At 33.9% G+C, this 17,472-nt stretch overlaps 1 protein-coding gene across 1 annotated transcript; it reads right to left on the reverse strand.

Moving 5' to 3' along the window:
• Positions 1-606: 606 nt before the first annotated feature.
• LOC145325880 (uncharacterized) lies at positions 607-2,050 on the reverse strand. The gene is made up of 2 exons (XM_080168858.1): positions 1,936-2,050; positions 607-1,590 (listed from the first exon to the last, which is right to left on the reverse strand). The coding sequence occupies exons 1-2, from the start codon at positions 1,939-1,941 to the stop codon at positions 784-786; spliced, it is 813 nt and encodes a 270-aa protein (XP_080024984.1). The 5' UTR covers positions 1,942-2,050; the 3' UTR covers positions 607-783.
• Between the last annotated feature and the right edge of the window lie 15,422 nt (positions 2,051-17,472).

Below are 17,472 nucleotides of genomic sequence, written 5' to 3' on the forward strand. Positions count from 1 at the left end.
AAAAACAATTAAATTTGAAACCTAATTTTAATTACTTTTTTGTCTTTTTTTTCAATTTTGCTTTTGTTGTCTCTATACATGTCAACTAACTTTTTTTTATCTATTTTGAATTAACATTTTAACTTTAGATAAAAGATATCATTTTCTATTTTTGAATTAACATTTTTAATTTATCAATCTATCTCTTACATTTATTTCAATATTTTTATAAATAATTTGAAATTTGTTATTTTTTTTATTCATATTGAATAAAACAATAACTTTTTTGTGGTCACATTAACTTTTTAGAATTTCTTTATTTTGGCGAAATAACTGTGCATTTTTTTCTCATCCAAACAATGAAATAAATCATCGAATCATTGGTATATGACTTTTAAGAATAAACATTTTCTTTGTTTTATCTCGCATGTAAAGGTATATGACAACTTAAGATAACTATTTTGCCTGCATTTCGTTAAGGAATTGTAAAATATTAGGCTGTAAAAATGAAATGAAATAATTGAAAGTTAGTTTCTTTTCAGTTGTCATATACCTGTTGCGACGTCTATGCATTCATACACATAGATAAAATTATATATAATGATTTCAATAAAAGAAAACAATAAATTTCAATTTGAATTTTATATTTTCTATTGCGAAAAATATATAGCTTATATATGAAATAAATACATAAATAATGCAATGAGGTTTTTTTGGTTCGTGAGCTGGGGAAGGGAAATGCTTTCACATTCCATCAGCACTCTTCATAACTTCAGTTGATTTGTGTGTGGTATGAAGATTTGCTTAGGCATGGTAAGCTGGGGCGGGGGCAGGGTGGTAGGGCTTAGCCTCGGGGTAGACAGGGACTCCCTCGTAGGACACATCGGCGACATAACCGTTGTAGTGGTCGGCGGTGTACTTAACGTGCTGGGTCCTGCCGTCGGGGAGAGCAACAGAGTAGCTGCCGGACACGGCACCGTTGGCATCGGCGGTCTCGGCGGCCTGGAACTGGGCCTTGGAGTAGTCATCAGCAACACCGTATTCATAGGCATAGGGGGCGGGCTCCTCCTTTCCGTAGACAGGGGCGGGGTGGCCGTAGGCGGGGGCGGGGTGGGCAATCACGGGGGCGGCGTGAACGACGGGAGCGGCGTGCACGGCGTGGGCGACGGGAGCGTGGACAGCGTGGGCGACGGGAGCATGGACAGCGTGAGCAACGACGGGAGCGTGCACAGCGTGGGCAACGACGGGGGCGGCGTGGTAGGGGGCGGGGGCATGGTGGACAACAGGGGCGTGGTAGGGGGCGGCGTGGTGGGCGGGGACTACGGTGTGGGCAACAGCGGGGGCGTGGTAGGGAGCAGGGGCGTGATAGGGGGCGGGGGCATAGCCGGGAACGGCGGCGGGAGCGTGGACAGCGGCCACAGGCTTCTCATGGTATCCATAACCATGGACAGACTGGGGAGCAGCGTGGGGCTGGCTGGCAACACTGGCGTGAGCAGCTCCGTGGGGCTTGTGCACAGATACGGAGACGGAGGGAGCGTTACCGACCTTCACGACCTGGTGGTGGGTCTGGTCAGCAGCGGCCACAGCCAAAAGGGCGAAGCAGACAAAGGCCTAAACAAAAAAAATTTTGTTAACTTGTATAGATTTGAAATATGAAGTCTTAAGTATGTATATTAGGTATACAAATTAAAACATTAATAAAAACATTTAAAAAGAAGACCATACATAAAATATATAAAGATATATTGCAGACAAAACCGGAGAAATATGCATGGTGTTTTTAAATTAAATCATATATAAAAAAGAAAGATAAAAAATGTTGAAGTTTCAAAAATTATGATATAAGAGTTTGAATTTGAAATTCTACAATTTGATATTTCAATATTCACTTAAAAATCACTTTATATAAAAAAATATAAAATATTAATAAAAATATAAAGAAAATTATTAGTGTACCTTCATGTTTACTCTGTTGTTGAATGATCAACTGATACCCTCAACCATTCTCCTATCCTTTATATACCAAAATAACATTTTCAATAATACCCTCGCCCTGCTGGCACAATTTTCCTCACCCCCCCCCCCCCCCCTATCCCCTATCATTTTTTGTATAATGTCTTAAATGGTACGGGGTTAGATGTGGGAAGGAGGAGTGGGGGTTGACAAAAACTACGCCCTACCCTATGGCGCCGGCGCTTAGCATCAAACACACACGAACACACACACACACACACACATACATAGAGAGGCTTGGCGCACTAAGAACAGATTATTGAACACAACACATGTGTTGCGCCTTAGAAGTAATACACACACACATACACAAACACACACCACAGACACAGAGAGAGAGAGAGAGAGAGAGAGAGAGAGAGAGGGAGGGAGAGCGCATGTGAATGTATTAAAAAGAGAGAAAGGAAATCACACACACACACACACACACACACACACTGAAAAAGACAATTTATTTCAGATAAGGGGGTATACCATGGCTTTTACTTAATGCCTTCAGGCACTGCAGCCAGTTCTAAATGTCAAATAAGAACTCTCACACACACACACACACACATACACACTTAAGCATGTTCGATGTTACACAAAAGTTGTTTTAAAAAAGGTCACCTCGCCATTACAACAAATCTTACTCATTGAAAAGAGAGAAAGAAATTATTTTCAAAATTTTTTTAGATCGAAAATCAACAAAAGAATCCTAAATTATAAAACTACAAATTTTGTAACGATTTTTTCGTGACAATTTCAAATGAATAATCAGCAACATAATTTTTTGTTTGATGCTAAATATCTCAGAAATTGCTGGTTAAATATTGTTGCACTTTTTAGGGAATCTTTACAAAAGCTTTTGGATTATTTCAAGATAGTTTAAGTACTTTCAATTCTCTAGAGCCTCTAGGAGCGAAGCAAATCATATCCTTATACTAAAGTAACAGGATGTCTCTCTGTCTTTTTGTCTGTGTGTTTGTACATTTGTACCTAAGAATCACGCTAACCGCTGAACCGATATGATTCTCCTTTACAGGGTATCTTCTCATAGGCCATGGAAAGTTTATAATTATTTTTGGGGAGGGTACCACCACCCTCTCAAGAGTAATCGCAAAAAAGCAAAAAATATTTGTTTTACCTACAGAAACTTGAACGTAACAATGCAAGGTATCGTAGAGACTTGAAAGCAATATATATCGTATTATTTAAAGTGCCACTGGATGCCTCTAGGGGCGTAGTAGCTAGTATAATATGAAGTAATTAAGTGTTTTATCTGAAGCAAAATATCTAAAAAGTTATTTCAGGTAATTTGAAATTCAAAATTGATGGAGAAAAATGTAAATATATTTCGTCAATCCGTTCGTTTGACTTTTACATCATATTTTACCTATCGAACCTGCTTTATAATCCACTTTGTCTGCCCGTCTGTTAGTCAGTGACGATATGGGCGAATTGTGATTTACTCAGCTACGACTTATAATAGATGGCTAAATTCTAAAATTAAGATAACCCTTACACACGTCTGTAAATTAATTGAAACGATGGTTAATTTTAATTTTAATGATTTCGGTGTAAGACAATCTTTCATAGTCTGTCCGTAAATCTGTAATGGTTTTGAGGACATTAACATCCCTAGGAAAGTATATTTTCTCGACTGTTATTAATGATAGATAGCTGAAGTGACAAAGCCCGAATTGTGTCAAAAATGATACATGTGACGTCATAAAAATAAGGGATTATACTTCTCTTTTTCCCTCATTTTTTGTATGACGTCACATGGATCATTTTTGACACAATTTGTGCTTTGTCGCTGAAGTTAGCTGTTAAAATTCTGTTGATGAACAATTGCATTTATTAGCTTCGTTACTTACTTATGAATCATGTCATCCTTCGTTTAAATTGATGTAAATTTTTTTTGACTAGCGGCTACGCCTCTAGATGCAATTGAGGTGGGGTAGAGGATTTCACCAAACAACTATTTTAATTTTAGTTTTCAGAAAGAAAATATAAAAATAGAATATGTGCGCGGGGACATTTTTTCTAGGGGCTATTTCCTTCAGAATGGTGGTGTAACCCTCTCCAAAATAGTTATAAACCATCCAAGGACCTATCAGTAGCTACTCTGTAGAGGAGAATCATATATGTTCTGCGGTTAACAATATTCATCGGTTCAGGGTTACAGACAGATGAACATCCTGTCACTTTTCTAAAAGGTTTAAAGTAGTATTAGTTTCAGCAAGAATTTGTCTTATTAGCTCTATGCTTACTATAAGCATAATTATTCTTGTTAAAAGCGAGACTTTTCTGTAATTAGGTTAGGTCCGTCCGTCTGTCCATACGTCCGTCCGGAATGGATATCTTTTTTCGTTAATTTAGGCATGTTAGAGTTGTCCTATTGATTTCAAATTTTGCATGGTAATTTCTGTAATAGTTAGGTAGGATTTAGACAGCGTATTAACTCTATAATAATTATCAGATTGTCCGTACGTTCATTTTAAACATGTTGATTTTCTTACTTTTTACATATAATTTTGCTTCGACTCTTATAGATTTATATTGTGATTATTCAGTTCTGACACTATAGTGTTAATGTCCCTTTGTCCTACCTTTTTAGTGCTTCGCTTTTATGGATGTTGCATCCTTGTTTTATAATGTTTTGTTGGGGCTAGTTTTGAAAAAAGAAAAATCACCCTGAAAGAAGTTGACATTTGGGGCAAATTGCAGAATTTTGGGATGGTTTTTTTAAGGACTATTTAATGATGATATAGAGTTGCTATGCTTTCTAAATTACGGTAATCATCATGATTAAAAACGATAAAACAATTCAATTTTGTAAAATCTTGACATGGGATGTAAAAGAGGGAGGGTCTTATTCCCTAAAAGGGCGAGACACTGTCTGTGTCTATGGATAATATATAAAGTAGTAAGCTTTTTATGTCTGTATTGAAGGATCTAGCTAACTGCTGAACCGATATGGTCTACCTTTACAGTAATTCTTCTTCCAGGGGTGGTTTTTAACTTATTTGGGGGAGAGTATCATTACACTCCCAATGATGGGGATGGTCATTTTTTCGCCATCCCATTTTTATTGCCCCTAGAGGCTTCTAGGGGACGTAGCAGCTAAAATAAAAAATAATCAAAGGGTTAGATTTAATTAATTTATTAGGCAACAAGTTACCCTACAAATCATAGTCAAAAATATCTATTTCAGTATAGCTCCAAAACCGATTAATATCCACTAGGTTAGAACCTGTTCTAAGCCATACGGAAAACTCATGATGTATCGTATCATTAATAACAGCATTCCGCGATTTGTAATATACAATTCTTGAATTTCATTAAAAGAAAAAAAATGCAGAACCCAGCCTAACTGTTTAAAGTTTTAATTTTCCTAAAAATGCATTTACTATATTATTCTGGATTTTCAACTGTTAAAATAACCAGATATGATAAAAGAGCTCCTCCTTAATACACTTTTGATTTTATGTTATTGTTAATTGTAGAATAGTAAGGAAGAAAGACGATGGACTGTACCCAGGGTACCCAAAGTTTTATGATAACCACGATCAAGAACTTTGTTATTGAAATGTAGTTGGTTAGTTCCTAACTAGAAGAGCTTAGACTTTTTAACCAATGATTTTGATGTACAGAGGTGATAATTTTGTTTATCATAATTGTGGATGTTTAAAAATTTATCGTCCATTGTCTTATCCCTTAAGATCATGTAACAGGGATCTAACAGATAATCACGATAATATAACCGAATATTAAGGTGGAGTGGGGTGGTAAATAAGCCTTTCTATGTCAGTATTTTGTTTGAATTATTTGACATTGTTGTCTCCATTTTTTACTAGCGGCTGTGTCCCTAAAGTCTAGTGGCTCCTTTTTCTAAGGTGAAAGAAGAGAAGCAGAAATTTGCCTAAAACCATCCTGAGACATATATGAAGATACCCTAAAAAGCTGAATTCAATAAGTCCAGTGGTTTTTGAAATCTTAAACTTCAGACAAAAAATCTTACTACTTTAAATAAAAGGATGTAATTATTTACTAAATTTGACAGTGACCTTTGTTTTATTGTTATTTTACAATTTAATTGGAAAATAAACAAGTTATTTTCCTTATTATATATTACTTTATTTATTTAAACAAATACTTTTTTCTCATGGTTATATTGTAATATCTTAAATGTCCAAAAAAAAAGGATGACAACATCCATAGAAGTTAAGCTCTATAATCAGACTGCAGAACAAACGATCATTAGCTCTTGTAGAGTATCTTTGTTCCAAAAACCAGATGAAAATGAATGATAAATATGGCATAAACTACTTAAAAATTAGCATATGTTTTTAAATGGACGTAGAGACTTTTTGTTTTCCAAATCGTACTCAATTGTCATAGAAGTCATCATACAAATTTTATTATTATGTACGGACTGATAAACCCTAATTCTAGAAATTCAGAAAAAGTTAGATTTAATAAAATAACGTAACCTTGAATTTGGAATAAAATAAAGCAAGAACGTGTTCTAACTTTTGTGATTTTTAAAAAAAATAGCTAGTTGGTGATTTTAGTAAGTAGCAGAAGTAAAATGATTCATATAATTTTGATATGCAATCGTTTTTTTTGTAGACCTCTAATTTTTGAAGTTATTTAAGTTTTTTTTTAATTTAGTTGGTTTTAAGGTACTAACACGCAACAAAAAAAATTTTTAAAAATAATTGTTATTATGAACAAAAATAGTAATATCTTTAATTTGACAACTTACTTTTTAAATTCTGTTGAGTAATTATTGAAAAAATCTATTTTGTTGAATCAAAACTTTGAACTTTGTTTGCTCGTCACGAATAGGTGAAAAAAAAAATCACAAGTTAGGACACGTTCTTTAGAATAAAGAAATGCAGATGGACCTTTAGTTAGCTTGTAACTAGAATATGTATAGATCCTATGTCATGCGATGCTACCAAAAAATAACATTTTTAAGAACTTTATTGTCCTTTTTTAATATGAGCTAAACATAAATACTAAATCATTTTTCAGCTAAAACTCCACAACTCTCATTTTATATTGAACTTATTTTGTCATCCGTGTTATATTAGGAATAGGAAAAAAAATTAGGGTATATGTTAGACACACGTCAAAACAGATGGTTTGCAGAGTAGCTTCGCTTATTTAAAAGAAAGGTATAATTTTATTTTTAGGGGCTTGATAAAAAAAATGGAAAACTTGTTTTTTTAGGAGCTTGATTTGAAGCGGAAAAAAAACTTGTTACCCTTTTAATAACCAAGCCTTTTTTTCATGTATATTTTTATCTTTATATTAAGTTTGGTCTAGTTATTGTTCGTGGATTTTACAACTTCAAATCAAATAATAGTTTTATCGCATCGTATTATAGACAGCTTTCCGCGGATATTAAAATGAAAAATTATAATATTGAAACCAGTTGTGTTATTGCGCAATGGGCCGAAGGCCTGGGTTAACAAAACTGGTATCAATATTACTATTTTTATTCCACAATATTACTTGAAAATAGTCAGTAATACGATGCTGCACACGATTATTCAGTATGGCTGAGAACCGGTTCTAATCCAGCGGATATTAATCGGTTTTAGAGCCATATTGGAAATGTCATTCTAAATGTAGTTTGGTCTCACATAAGATACTATGAACGTAAATATATTAATCAACCTATAATCCTTATACTAAAGTAACAGGATGTCTGTGTGTCTGTACCGATGGATCCCGCTGAACCAATCGGGTTCTCCTTAACAGGGTACCTTCCCATAGTTCCTGGGAAGGCTTTTAACTATTTTGGGGGTAGGGTACCACCACCCTCCCAAGAGAAATCACAATAAATCGAAATTTTTTTCTCTCAAATAGAGACTTCTACGTAACATTGCAAAGTATCGTAGAATATTGATAGAGACTCCTTCGAAACATTGCAAGGTATCGCATTATTTTTTAAAAACTAAAAATTTAAAGTGCCACTAGAGGCCTCTATATAAACAGTAACAAGCCCTTTTCCACAGGGGGAGCATAGGCCGCTGACAATGTCTATGCAGTTTCTCTAATACATAATAGCTGCAAACAAACAATTATAATATTTTTAGTTTGTTATTACTCCGCTACTTATTGGTATGGTTATCCTTGTTTTAAAGTTATTGTTGATATTATTAACTAATTTATTAGTGTTAACAAAAAAAGCATTGCTCTGAATAGGTTCATTAACAGCAATTAATAATTTTTGACGTTTTTTGAAAGTTACCAAAAAGTTTGACATTCTTTTTAAAAGCGAAGCTTTTCTATAATTAGGGTCAGTCCGTCCGTACGTCTGAAACGGATAGCTTTTCCCGTTAATTTAGGCATGTTAGAATTGACCGATGCATGGTGATTCCTGTAGTAGTTAGGTACGATTTAGAAAGCGTAGCAACTCTATGATCGTTACCAGAATGTCCGTACGTCCATTTTAAACATGTTTATTTTTAACTTTTCTAATAACAAATTTTTATCAGATAAAATTATCCGATTGGTCTGATTTTTTGGAATACTGATTCCTGGGACAACAAAGTACAATGTTATAAGCGAAGCATCTCTATAATCAAGTCCTAAAAACATAAATATGTTCTTAAACATTATCCTGTTTTTAGGCAGTTTTTCAATAAATTTACTTACAATATTGCTTCGACTCTCATACTTTTATATTCTGATTATTCAGTTCAGACGTTCTACAAGTGTTAATGTTCGTTTGTCCTACCGTTTCAGAGCTTCGCTTTTATGGAATTTGTCATCCTTGTTTAATACAGACCAGCATCTAGAGGCTCTTTATGAGAATAATTAGGAATTGATAGAAATAAATTATAAAACTATCGCAAATCTAAAAATGAAATAGCCTAAAAGCGTCACGGGACCTACGCTTAGCTTCCTTGAAATGGAGAACTCAATCGGTTCAGTAGATAACGAAAAATAAAGCTACATAAATATGTAATGCTATGTTTATGTTATAAACATTTATGTTTACTTAATTTGACGTATTGGCATAATCAATTTTGGGATGCTGTGAGTATTGGTTTAAAAAATATGACGTAACAAAAAAAATTAGCCAATGAGAGCCCGTTATTGACCAATGGCGGCATGCGTAGTGGACTCTCATTGGCTAATTTTTTTTGTTACGTCATATTTTTTAAACCAATACTCACAGCATCAATTTTGGCTGCGTTAAAATATATCAAATCTGTACAGATTAATGGAACACCTTTTTCAAACAAATCATTTTCTTAGTCTATATAGCATGCACAGAGAGAGAGAGAGAGAGAGAGAGAGAGGGATGGAACATTGGACTGTAACTAGTTGGCCCTCAATTTTTTAAAAACACGTTGTGGGCTCTAAAACTTTTGGGGGCTTAACTGGTTTGTTCACCCCTTTAGTGTCCAAACTTTTAAACTAAAACTTTAAATCTGCAGAGGGGATAATTTTGATTATAGTAATTAAGGGAGTGAATTAATTTATCGTCTAAATTGTCTTTTCCCTTAAGATCCCTGATTTAATAGCTAATTAGAAAAGATGCAGAAGTAGATAAGTAATTGTAAAATATGATTTTAAAATCATTAACATTATGATAAAGTATGTATTTTAATTTTGTCACCCATATTATTCACATATTTAATTGTTATCAACAAAGAATTTACTAAAACTTGTCAGTTTCCCTGCAGAATTTAGACCTTTTGTCTGTTCTTTTATTCAAATAGTAAACATGACTATAAAACATCAAGAACAGTTATCTCCATAAGATAACGCAGCAATAACAGGATAACAAATTTTAAATATAACATAAGTAAGTATATTATGGTTCATAATGAAATATGATCTCATCTTTTATTAGGCAGCAAAATTAGGTGCTATATAGCATTATTTTTGTTTAAATTATTGTTAATTATTTTAAATTAAAAGTTACATCTAAACGTTTTCTTAGTTAACAGCTTTGCTAAACTATAGAGTAGCTGTGCTATAAAAATAGAGTTTGATCACTTTTCAATGGTTTTTTTGGTTTAGCCTAATGGTTGGAGAATAGATATATAAGGTCTAGATCCAGATTTTCTTGATTGGGCCAATAGGAAATCAGGGTGGGAACATTCCGTCCATATTAGTAAACATTTTGGTACTTTATACATTAGAGTAAAACACTAGAGGAAGAAAGGGTTAAATAATTGTATCTCCCCAACGCAAAAGCCTTGTGCAACCTTTCTATTGGGTTATTGAAAATCAACCAATGGTGCCGCTTATATTAACACAGCCAAGTAGCAGAAAATAATTTAGAAGCAGACAAAAGAGGTCTTTGAAAAAGAAAGGGAGGTAATAGTATGTATACATACATCTATACTATAGAACTGATCCTTATACCCTTTTTAATAACTATATTTTATAATAAGTCATCTATAATTTTTTGCTTTAGTAAATAATATCATCCAAAAATTTCGTTGCCTGTATTTTGGAATATTTGTTACTTGATATAAATTGGATGACTGATTTGCCATATAGTAAAATAAATTCAATGGTTCCAGTCCGGTTTAGGGACTTTTAAGGGGTAGGACAATGAACGAAAAATTGATATATATACCCATTGATGATAAACAAAATTAATCTTTCTGTAGATTAATTTTTGGTCAATATAAATGTATACTGGCCTATCATTGGTCATTTGCATTGTATGACGTCATTTTTTATCAGGCATTATTTGCTGCTTCGATTTTATCTATAATACAAAGTATCTTTATGTATGTCTGTCTGTCCGTTCGTCCGTCCGTCTGTCTGTCCCTTAAGATCTCGGTATCCACTGAACCGATCAGATTCTACTCTTCAGAGGCTAGGGGCGAAGCCGCTAATAATTTATAAAGTAATAAGAGCTATCAGATGTACAGGCCCAAACTAAAGAAAAGTTGATAAAATAATTATTTGTATCTAATGGCAATTTGTAAAGCCATTTTTAGTCAGATTTGACTAACATTATGGGCTTAACAAGTGTCCATAATTATACACTTTCTGCCGTTTTTAAAAGCGATGCTTTTCTATAATTAGGGGCGGTCCGTCCGTACGTCCGTAACGGTTATTTTTTTTCCGTTAATTTAGGCATGCTAGAAGTGTCCTATCGATTTCAAACTTTGTATGGTCATTTCTTTAGTAGTTAGGTACGATTTAGAAAGCGTAGAAATCTCTATGATCATTATCAGGATGTCCGTACGTCCATTTTAAACATGTTGATTAGGCCATGTTAGGTTAGTTTATATTAGTTAAAGGTTAGCCCCGCATGATAACCCGCGACCGTGGCTCAACACTCGCAAGTCGTTGGGGAGGTGAAAGGTTCGAATTTCGGCTTAACACCGCGTCATAACTAAAGATGTTAAAATGGTTCCTACTGCTACTATGTCAGGTGCGCGACATTAATAGTCAGATTAGGGGGAATGACTTGGCAAAAAACAGGCGCAGCTCATTACCATGCGCAGTTAGGACTTTTCAGACAAAGGTCGTGCAATCAAAGGGTTGGTTGTCTGATGGGTGGAGTTTCATGTCATGGACAGCATCTCCGCCCGTATGAGGTAATTGACGAGGGTAGTCCCGCATGATTAGGGCTCCGCTGGTATATGCTCCTCAGGGTTGTAAGAGTAAGGAATAGGAAAAATTAATTTTGATTTATTTGAAATAAAACAGTGGAGGGAGAAGTTTGAGTGTTCGACTGGCACTTTGTGGGAAATCATCGACTTTTCAATTTAAATAATTTTAAAACAGGAAATGATTATTAAATTTCGCCATCATGGAGCAAAGCAATAGACTTATATCAATTACTTGTGTCTGTCTGTTCAGTGGTGTGCACAGGGTTATCCTACACCCCATACCAAAAAAACTATGTCTAGCATCGTTTTATATTCAGTTTTCTATGAATATAATTTTACATTTTATATCCGCGGAAAGCTGTTTATAATACGATCAGAGTAATAACTATGAATTTGTTTATATTATCATCATTCCCATCTTTAAACTTTCCACGTTTTCTCTTACTCTTGTTAAAAACGAAGCTTTTCTATAATTATGGTCGGTCCGTCCGTAACGGATAGCTTTTTTCGTTAATTTAGGCATGTTAGAATTGTCCTATCGATTATAAACTTTGCATGGTGATTTCTGTAGTAGCAACTCTATAATTATTACATGAATATCCGCACGTCCATTTTAAACATGTTGATTTTTTTTACTTTTTTATCAACAAATTTGGTATATTGATTCCTGTGACAACAATGTATAATGTTATAAGTGACGCAACTCTATAATCAAGTCCTAAAAATGAAAATATGTCCATAAACATTATCCTGTATCAAGCAGTTTTTCAACAAATTTACTTAAAATTTAGCTTCGACTCTTTTATATTTATATTCTTATTATTCAGTTCAGACACTATACAAGCGTTAATGTCCATTTGTCCTTCCATTTCAGTGTTTCGCTTTTATGGATGTTGTCATCCTTGTTTTTCTTTGGACTTGTAAAAACATTTGAGTATAATTGCAATCGATATATTAGTACTTGGATGTTGCACCATACTCTCATGTACCCTAATAAAATGATACTCGCAGCTGACTAAAATAATGATACCCCCCTTTCTCCCATCCCTTTGTACCAATAGATGAAGATCATTGTAGCAAGCTAAATTGTCGATAAATTTTCCCCTGTCATTATATCTACGTATATCATATATCCATCTTATATAATTACATGCGAACGCTTGCAAGGTGTCAAAATTTGGAACCTCGTAAAAGTGTCGAACTATGACGTCAGAAAAAAATAACAATTAACCAATGAGAAGCCAGTATTCACTGTAATTGGCCAATGGTAAAATATATAGCGGTCTCTCATTGGTTAATTGTTAATTTTTTCTGACGTAATAGTTCAACACTTTTACTGGGTTCCAAAATTTGCATTTTCTTGTTTCAGAGATTGATTTATACGGGTGGTAATTTATTTCAATTTAATTATGGCAGATAAACAGTTGATAGATATGATATGAGAAACCATATTTAGATTTGGAAAGTAAACATGAACATATCTATAATACAAAGTAGAAGGATGTTTGTCTGTTTGTCTGTTTGTCTGTTTGTCTGTTTGTCTGTTTGTCTGTTTGTCTGTTTGTCTGTTTGTCTGTTTGTCTGTTTGTCTGTTTGTCTGTGTGTCTATGTATCTGTACTGAAGGATCTCGCTAACCGCTAAACCGATCGGGTTCTCCTTAACAGGGTAGCTTCTCATAGGTCCCGGGAAGGTTTATAACACCCCCAACCCCCCAAAAAATGAAATATACAACCCCCCCAAAAAAAAATTTGATTTTTTAACTAAAATCAAAAATTATAGGGGGGGGGGGGCACCAGGCAACCCCCCCCCCAAAAAAAAAAAAAAATTTCCACCCCCAAAATATTTTCATTACTTTTTTTTTAAAATCTAAAATAAGAAATTGGGTTATCAAATTCGACTCCCCCCTTCTCAAGTGCCCCTAGAGGCCTCTAAGGCGTAGCCGCTAGTATCATATATAAAACCAACAGGACCTGTTTCTTTGTATCTGTTTTTCTGTACAGTGTAGCTTTTAATAGGTCATGGGAAGGTTTCTAGCTTATTACCTATTATTTGCTATTAAAACAAGGATGACAACATCCATAAAAGCGAAGCACTGAAACATTAGGACAAACAGACATTAACACTTTTATAGTGTCAGAACTGAATAATCATAAAATAAATGTATAAGATTCAAAGCTTGAAAAAAAACTACAAGCCTATATTGACACTTCCTGAAAATTCAGCATAAATTATTATTCTATATGTTGACGAGATCTTAAAAGACATACCATGCACAAACCTATTTAATTTTCTTTAAATAACTTCTTTTAATTAAAGAATCTGGTTAGCGTACACTTAAGTAATCAGTTCTTAATTAACAAATATTTAATTACTTTTTTTAAAAGATAATGTTAGAATCCAAAATAATTTTCTCAAATGCAGAGTAAAAAAAAATTTTAATGTTATGTGCAATATTATTTGTAATGTTTATAAAATTCTTTAATTAGTAAAAAATCTATTAAACTAGTTTTGGTTCTGAATAAACGTGCAGCGATTAAAACTTTTAAAAATAATAAATGATTTTTTAAACCGTTAAGATTCTACCTTACCTGTTTTTTTTATTCTTTTTTAACAGAAAGATTTTAGCTGATCTAATAAGGTTTTAACTGTTACAATTTCTTAATAAAGAAACCATCTAATAGTTCCTTTTTCATTATGATCTATTTCTATACATTAGTCTTCTTTATCTCATAATTCTATTGTGATGATCCTTCCCTACCTGTGTATATGGACATTCATATTCATGATTTTATACAATTAACTCCTTTTCACATTAGAATTATATGTTTTTCACACCAGCGCCAAATAGCAATGGATTCGATAAACAGGGATGACAACATCAATAAAAGCGAAGCACTGAAACGGTAGGACAAACGGACATTAACACTTGTATAGTGTCAGAACTGAATAATCAGAATAAGAGTTAAAGCAAAATTGTAAGTAAATTAGTTGAAAAACTGCTTGATACAGAATAATGTTTATGGACATACTTACATTTAATTATAGACTTGATTATAGAGTTGCTTTGCTTATGATATTGTACTTTGTTGTCCCAGGAGTCTGTATACCAAAAATCACATCAATCGGATTATTAAATAACATAAAAATTTGTTGTTAAAAAAAGTAAAAAAATCATCACATCCAAAATGGACGTACGGACGTACGGACTGGTAATGATTATAGAGTTGCTACGCATTCCAAATCGTATCTAACTACTACAGGAATCACCATGCAAAGTTCGAAATCGATAGGACAATTCTAACATGCCTTAATTAACGAAAAAGCTATCCGTTACGGACGGACGGACAAACCGACCCTAATTATAGAAAAGCTTCGCTCTTAAAAATGAAAAAAATCCACTTATTCATTTAGAAAATTAGAGAATTAAAGAATTAAACAATTATTTGACTATTATGTTTTTTTTATGAACTTTTTCCTCATTACCATTCAAAAGTTACTGCCATTTTTTACAGTGTCCTATGCAAATCTATGTATGTATTATTACTTGGATGTTGCACCAGATTTTCATGTACTCTGATAAAATGATGCGCGAAGCTGACTAATATAAAGATACCGTTCATCCACCCCTTTCACCCCATTCACTCCCCTCCAATCTAATGAACGAACTGACCAATAAAGGAGGTCCCTATATGCAATCTTAATTCCCCTGTCAATATATCCACATAAATCCTATATCCATTACCAGCATAAAGAAAACAACCATTTCCATTGTCCGTTAACCCAAAATTTTCAGGGAAAATTGGTCACAGATTTCTAGTTTTTTTATCAAGAATATAGGGACGAGACAATGGAGAAAATAATTAACTCCCCCCCTCCCCTACTTTTTATTCAATCTATTAATAAATTCTTGTCACGTTTTATTTAAGGGGGAAGAAAGGGATGTAGTAGAATAATTAGGAATCCTTATCCTCTATCTTCTTGAGTATTTTTGCATTAACTTTCAGGGTAATCATTTTCTCAAACAAAGGATAACAATTTTTAACCTTTATTTTTTCATTAAATATGTTTTTAGAAGCAAAGCAACTCTGTAAGTCAGCTTTATCTATCAGCGAGGAAGAAAACATTGGGCTGTTTATTACACTAGTACCCAAAGTTTTATATTAACGTTTTCTTATTTGTTAGCTTTACATCTATGATGACTTTTATTGAATTTTAATTGGTTGGTTCATTAAGTTGAGTGTCAAAACGAACCTCTCTACAACTAAAATTCAATTTATTGTTTTATGCCTAATTATTTGTGCAAAAAAAATAGAGGAAGGGAGGGGACAAAGGTATAAAAATTTTCAATGATGAAAAAAGTTTTCCTGCTTAAAATAATATACATAAATTGTAGACAAGATAATTTTACAAATAAATACAGTTGTAAAATTGAAAGTGCATTTTCCTTGTACTAAAAACAAGAATATCAACACTCGAAATTACTAGTAATATAATTTTCATTTTTTCCCATACAAGGATCTTTATAATTCTTTGGGTAAAACTCATTTTCATTGTATATTCTAAATCACTTTTATCTAATTGCCAAGAAACAGTGATAACAAAAATTTAAAATTCATTGTTTACATTGTAGAAATCAGCTGAATGCATAACAATATTCTGTGTTAATCCTGAAATAAAATATAACAGGATGTCTGTGCCGATCTAGCGGAACGCTGAACTGATATGTAACACTTTTCAAATGACTTCTCATAGGTTCATGTAAGATTTATAAGTGGAGGGTACCACCACCCTCAAAAGAGAAATCATCCCTAAAAAATTCTTTTTCTTTTTAAAACTAAAATTGAAATTGGCAGGGGTTGACTAACCACAACCCAACCGTGCTCAAGCAATGACAATAAGAAAACAATATTGAAATTTAAATCTACTTATCTCTCCATATCAATAGAGCTCAAGACCTAGCCCTTTCTTACTTTAGAGAAGAAAAAAAACATTTAATAGCCATCTAGAATGACAATGATACAACTAGCAGTTGTGTTCCAAAACTAAAATAGCAAAATAGAACGATGTCTTTATGTCCACCTGTCTGAATGAAGCTTAAGATCTAGTAGACCTTTGCCTGATTGGGTGTGGTTTTCAGGGAATATACCTAAAAGTCATCACCCCCTTACTGTTGTTTTTCAAACATTGATTTTTTAAAGCGTTGAAAAATGCTTTTTGTAATAAACATTACGCATGTTGGTTTACCTTCAACACCCCTCTTGTACAGAGTTCCTTTAGGCTAGGGGCGACATAACAGCAAGAAAAGTGAAAATAAACGATACCTTTTTGTTAGCACGTTTGTTTCACTTTGTTTGTCCGTCGGTCCGTCATTTATTCAGTCCGTAACTCTATGAGGAAAATATAGGAATTTTCAGTGAGTGAGGATTTCTATGACACATAAGAGATAAGACTCTAGGGGGCTTTGTGTCGCTTCGGGTACTAGACCTCATCTCCACGCACCTTGAAACATATTCCGCTTATGATTGCAGTGTAAAGCGTCCATTCACCCATCAGACAACCATTTCTCTGAGATGCACGACCTTTGTCTGATAAGTCCCTACTGTGCATGGTAATGAGTAGCGCCTGTTTTGGGCCAAGGCATTCCCCCCACTCTAACTATTTACGTCGCGCATCTGACATAGTAGCAGTGGGAACCATTTTTAACGTCTTTAGTTGTGACGCGGTGTCGGACCGAGATTCGAACCTATCACCTTCCCGACGACGAGCGGATGCGCTACGTGTTGAGCCACGGTCGCGGTTTTTTTCCTAGTATATATCTAAAGCATTTTTGTCTGTAGTGAAAAATCTCGCTAACCGCTAAATCGATATGGTCCTTCTTCACAGTGAAGC

Source organism: Acartia tonsa, chromosome 8 (genome assembly GCF_053477335.1).
Source record: "Acartia tonsa isolate MP-2025a chromosome 8, ASM5347733v1, whole genome shotgun sequence".
Taxonomy (NCBI): Eukaryota; Metazoa; Arthropoda; class Copepoda; order Calanoida; family Acartiidae; genus Acartia; species Acartia tonsa.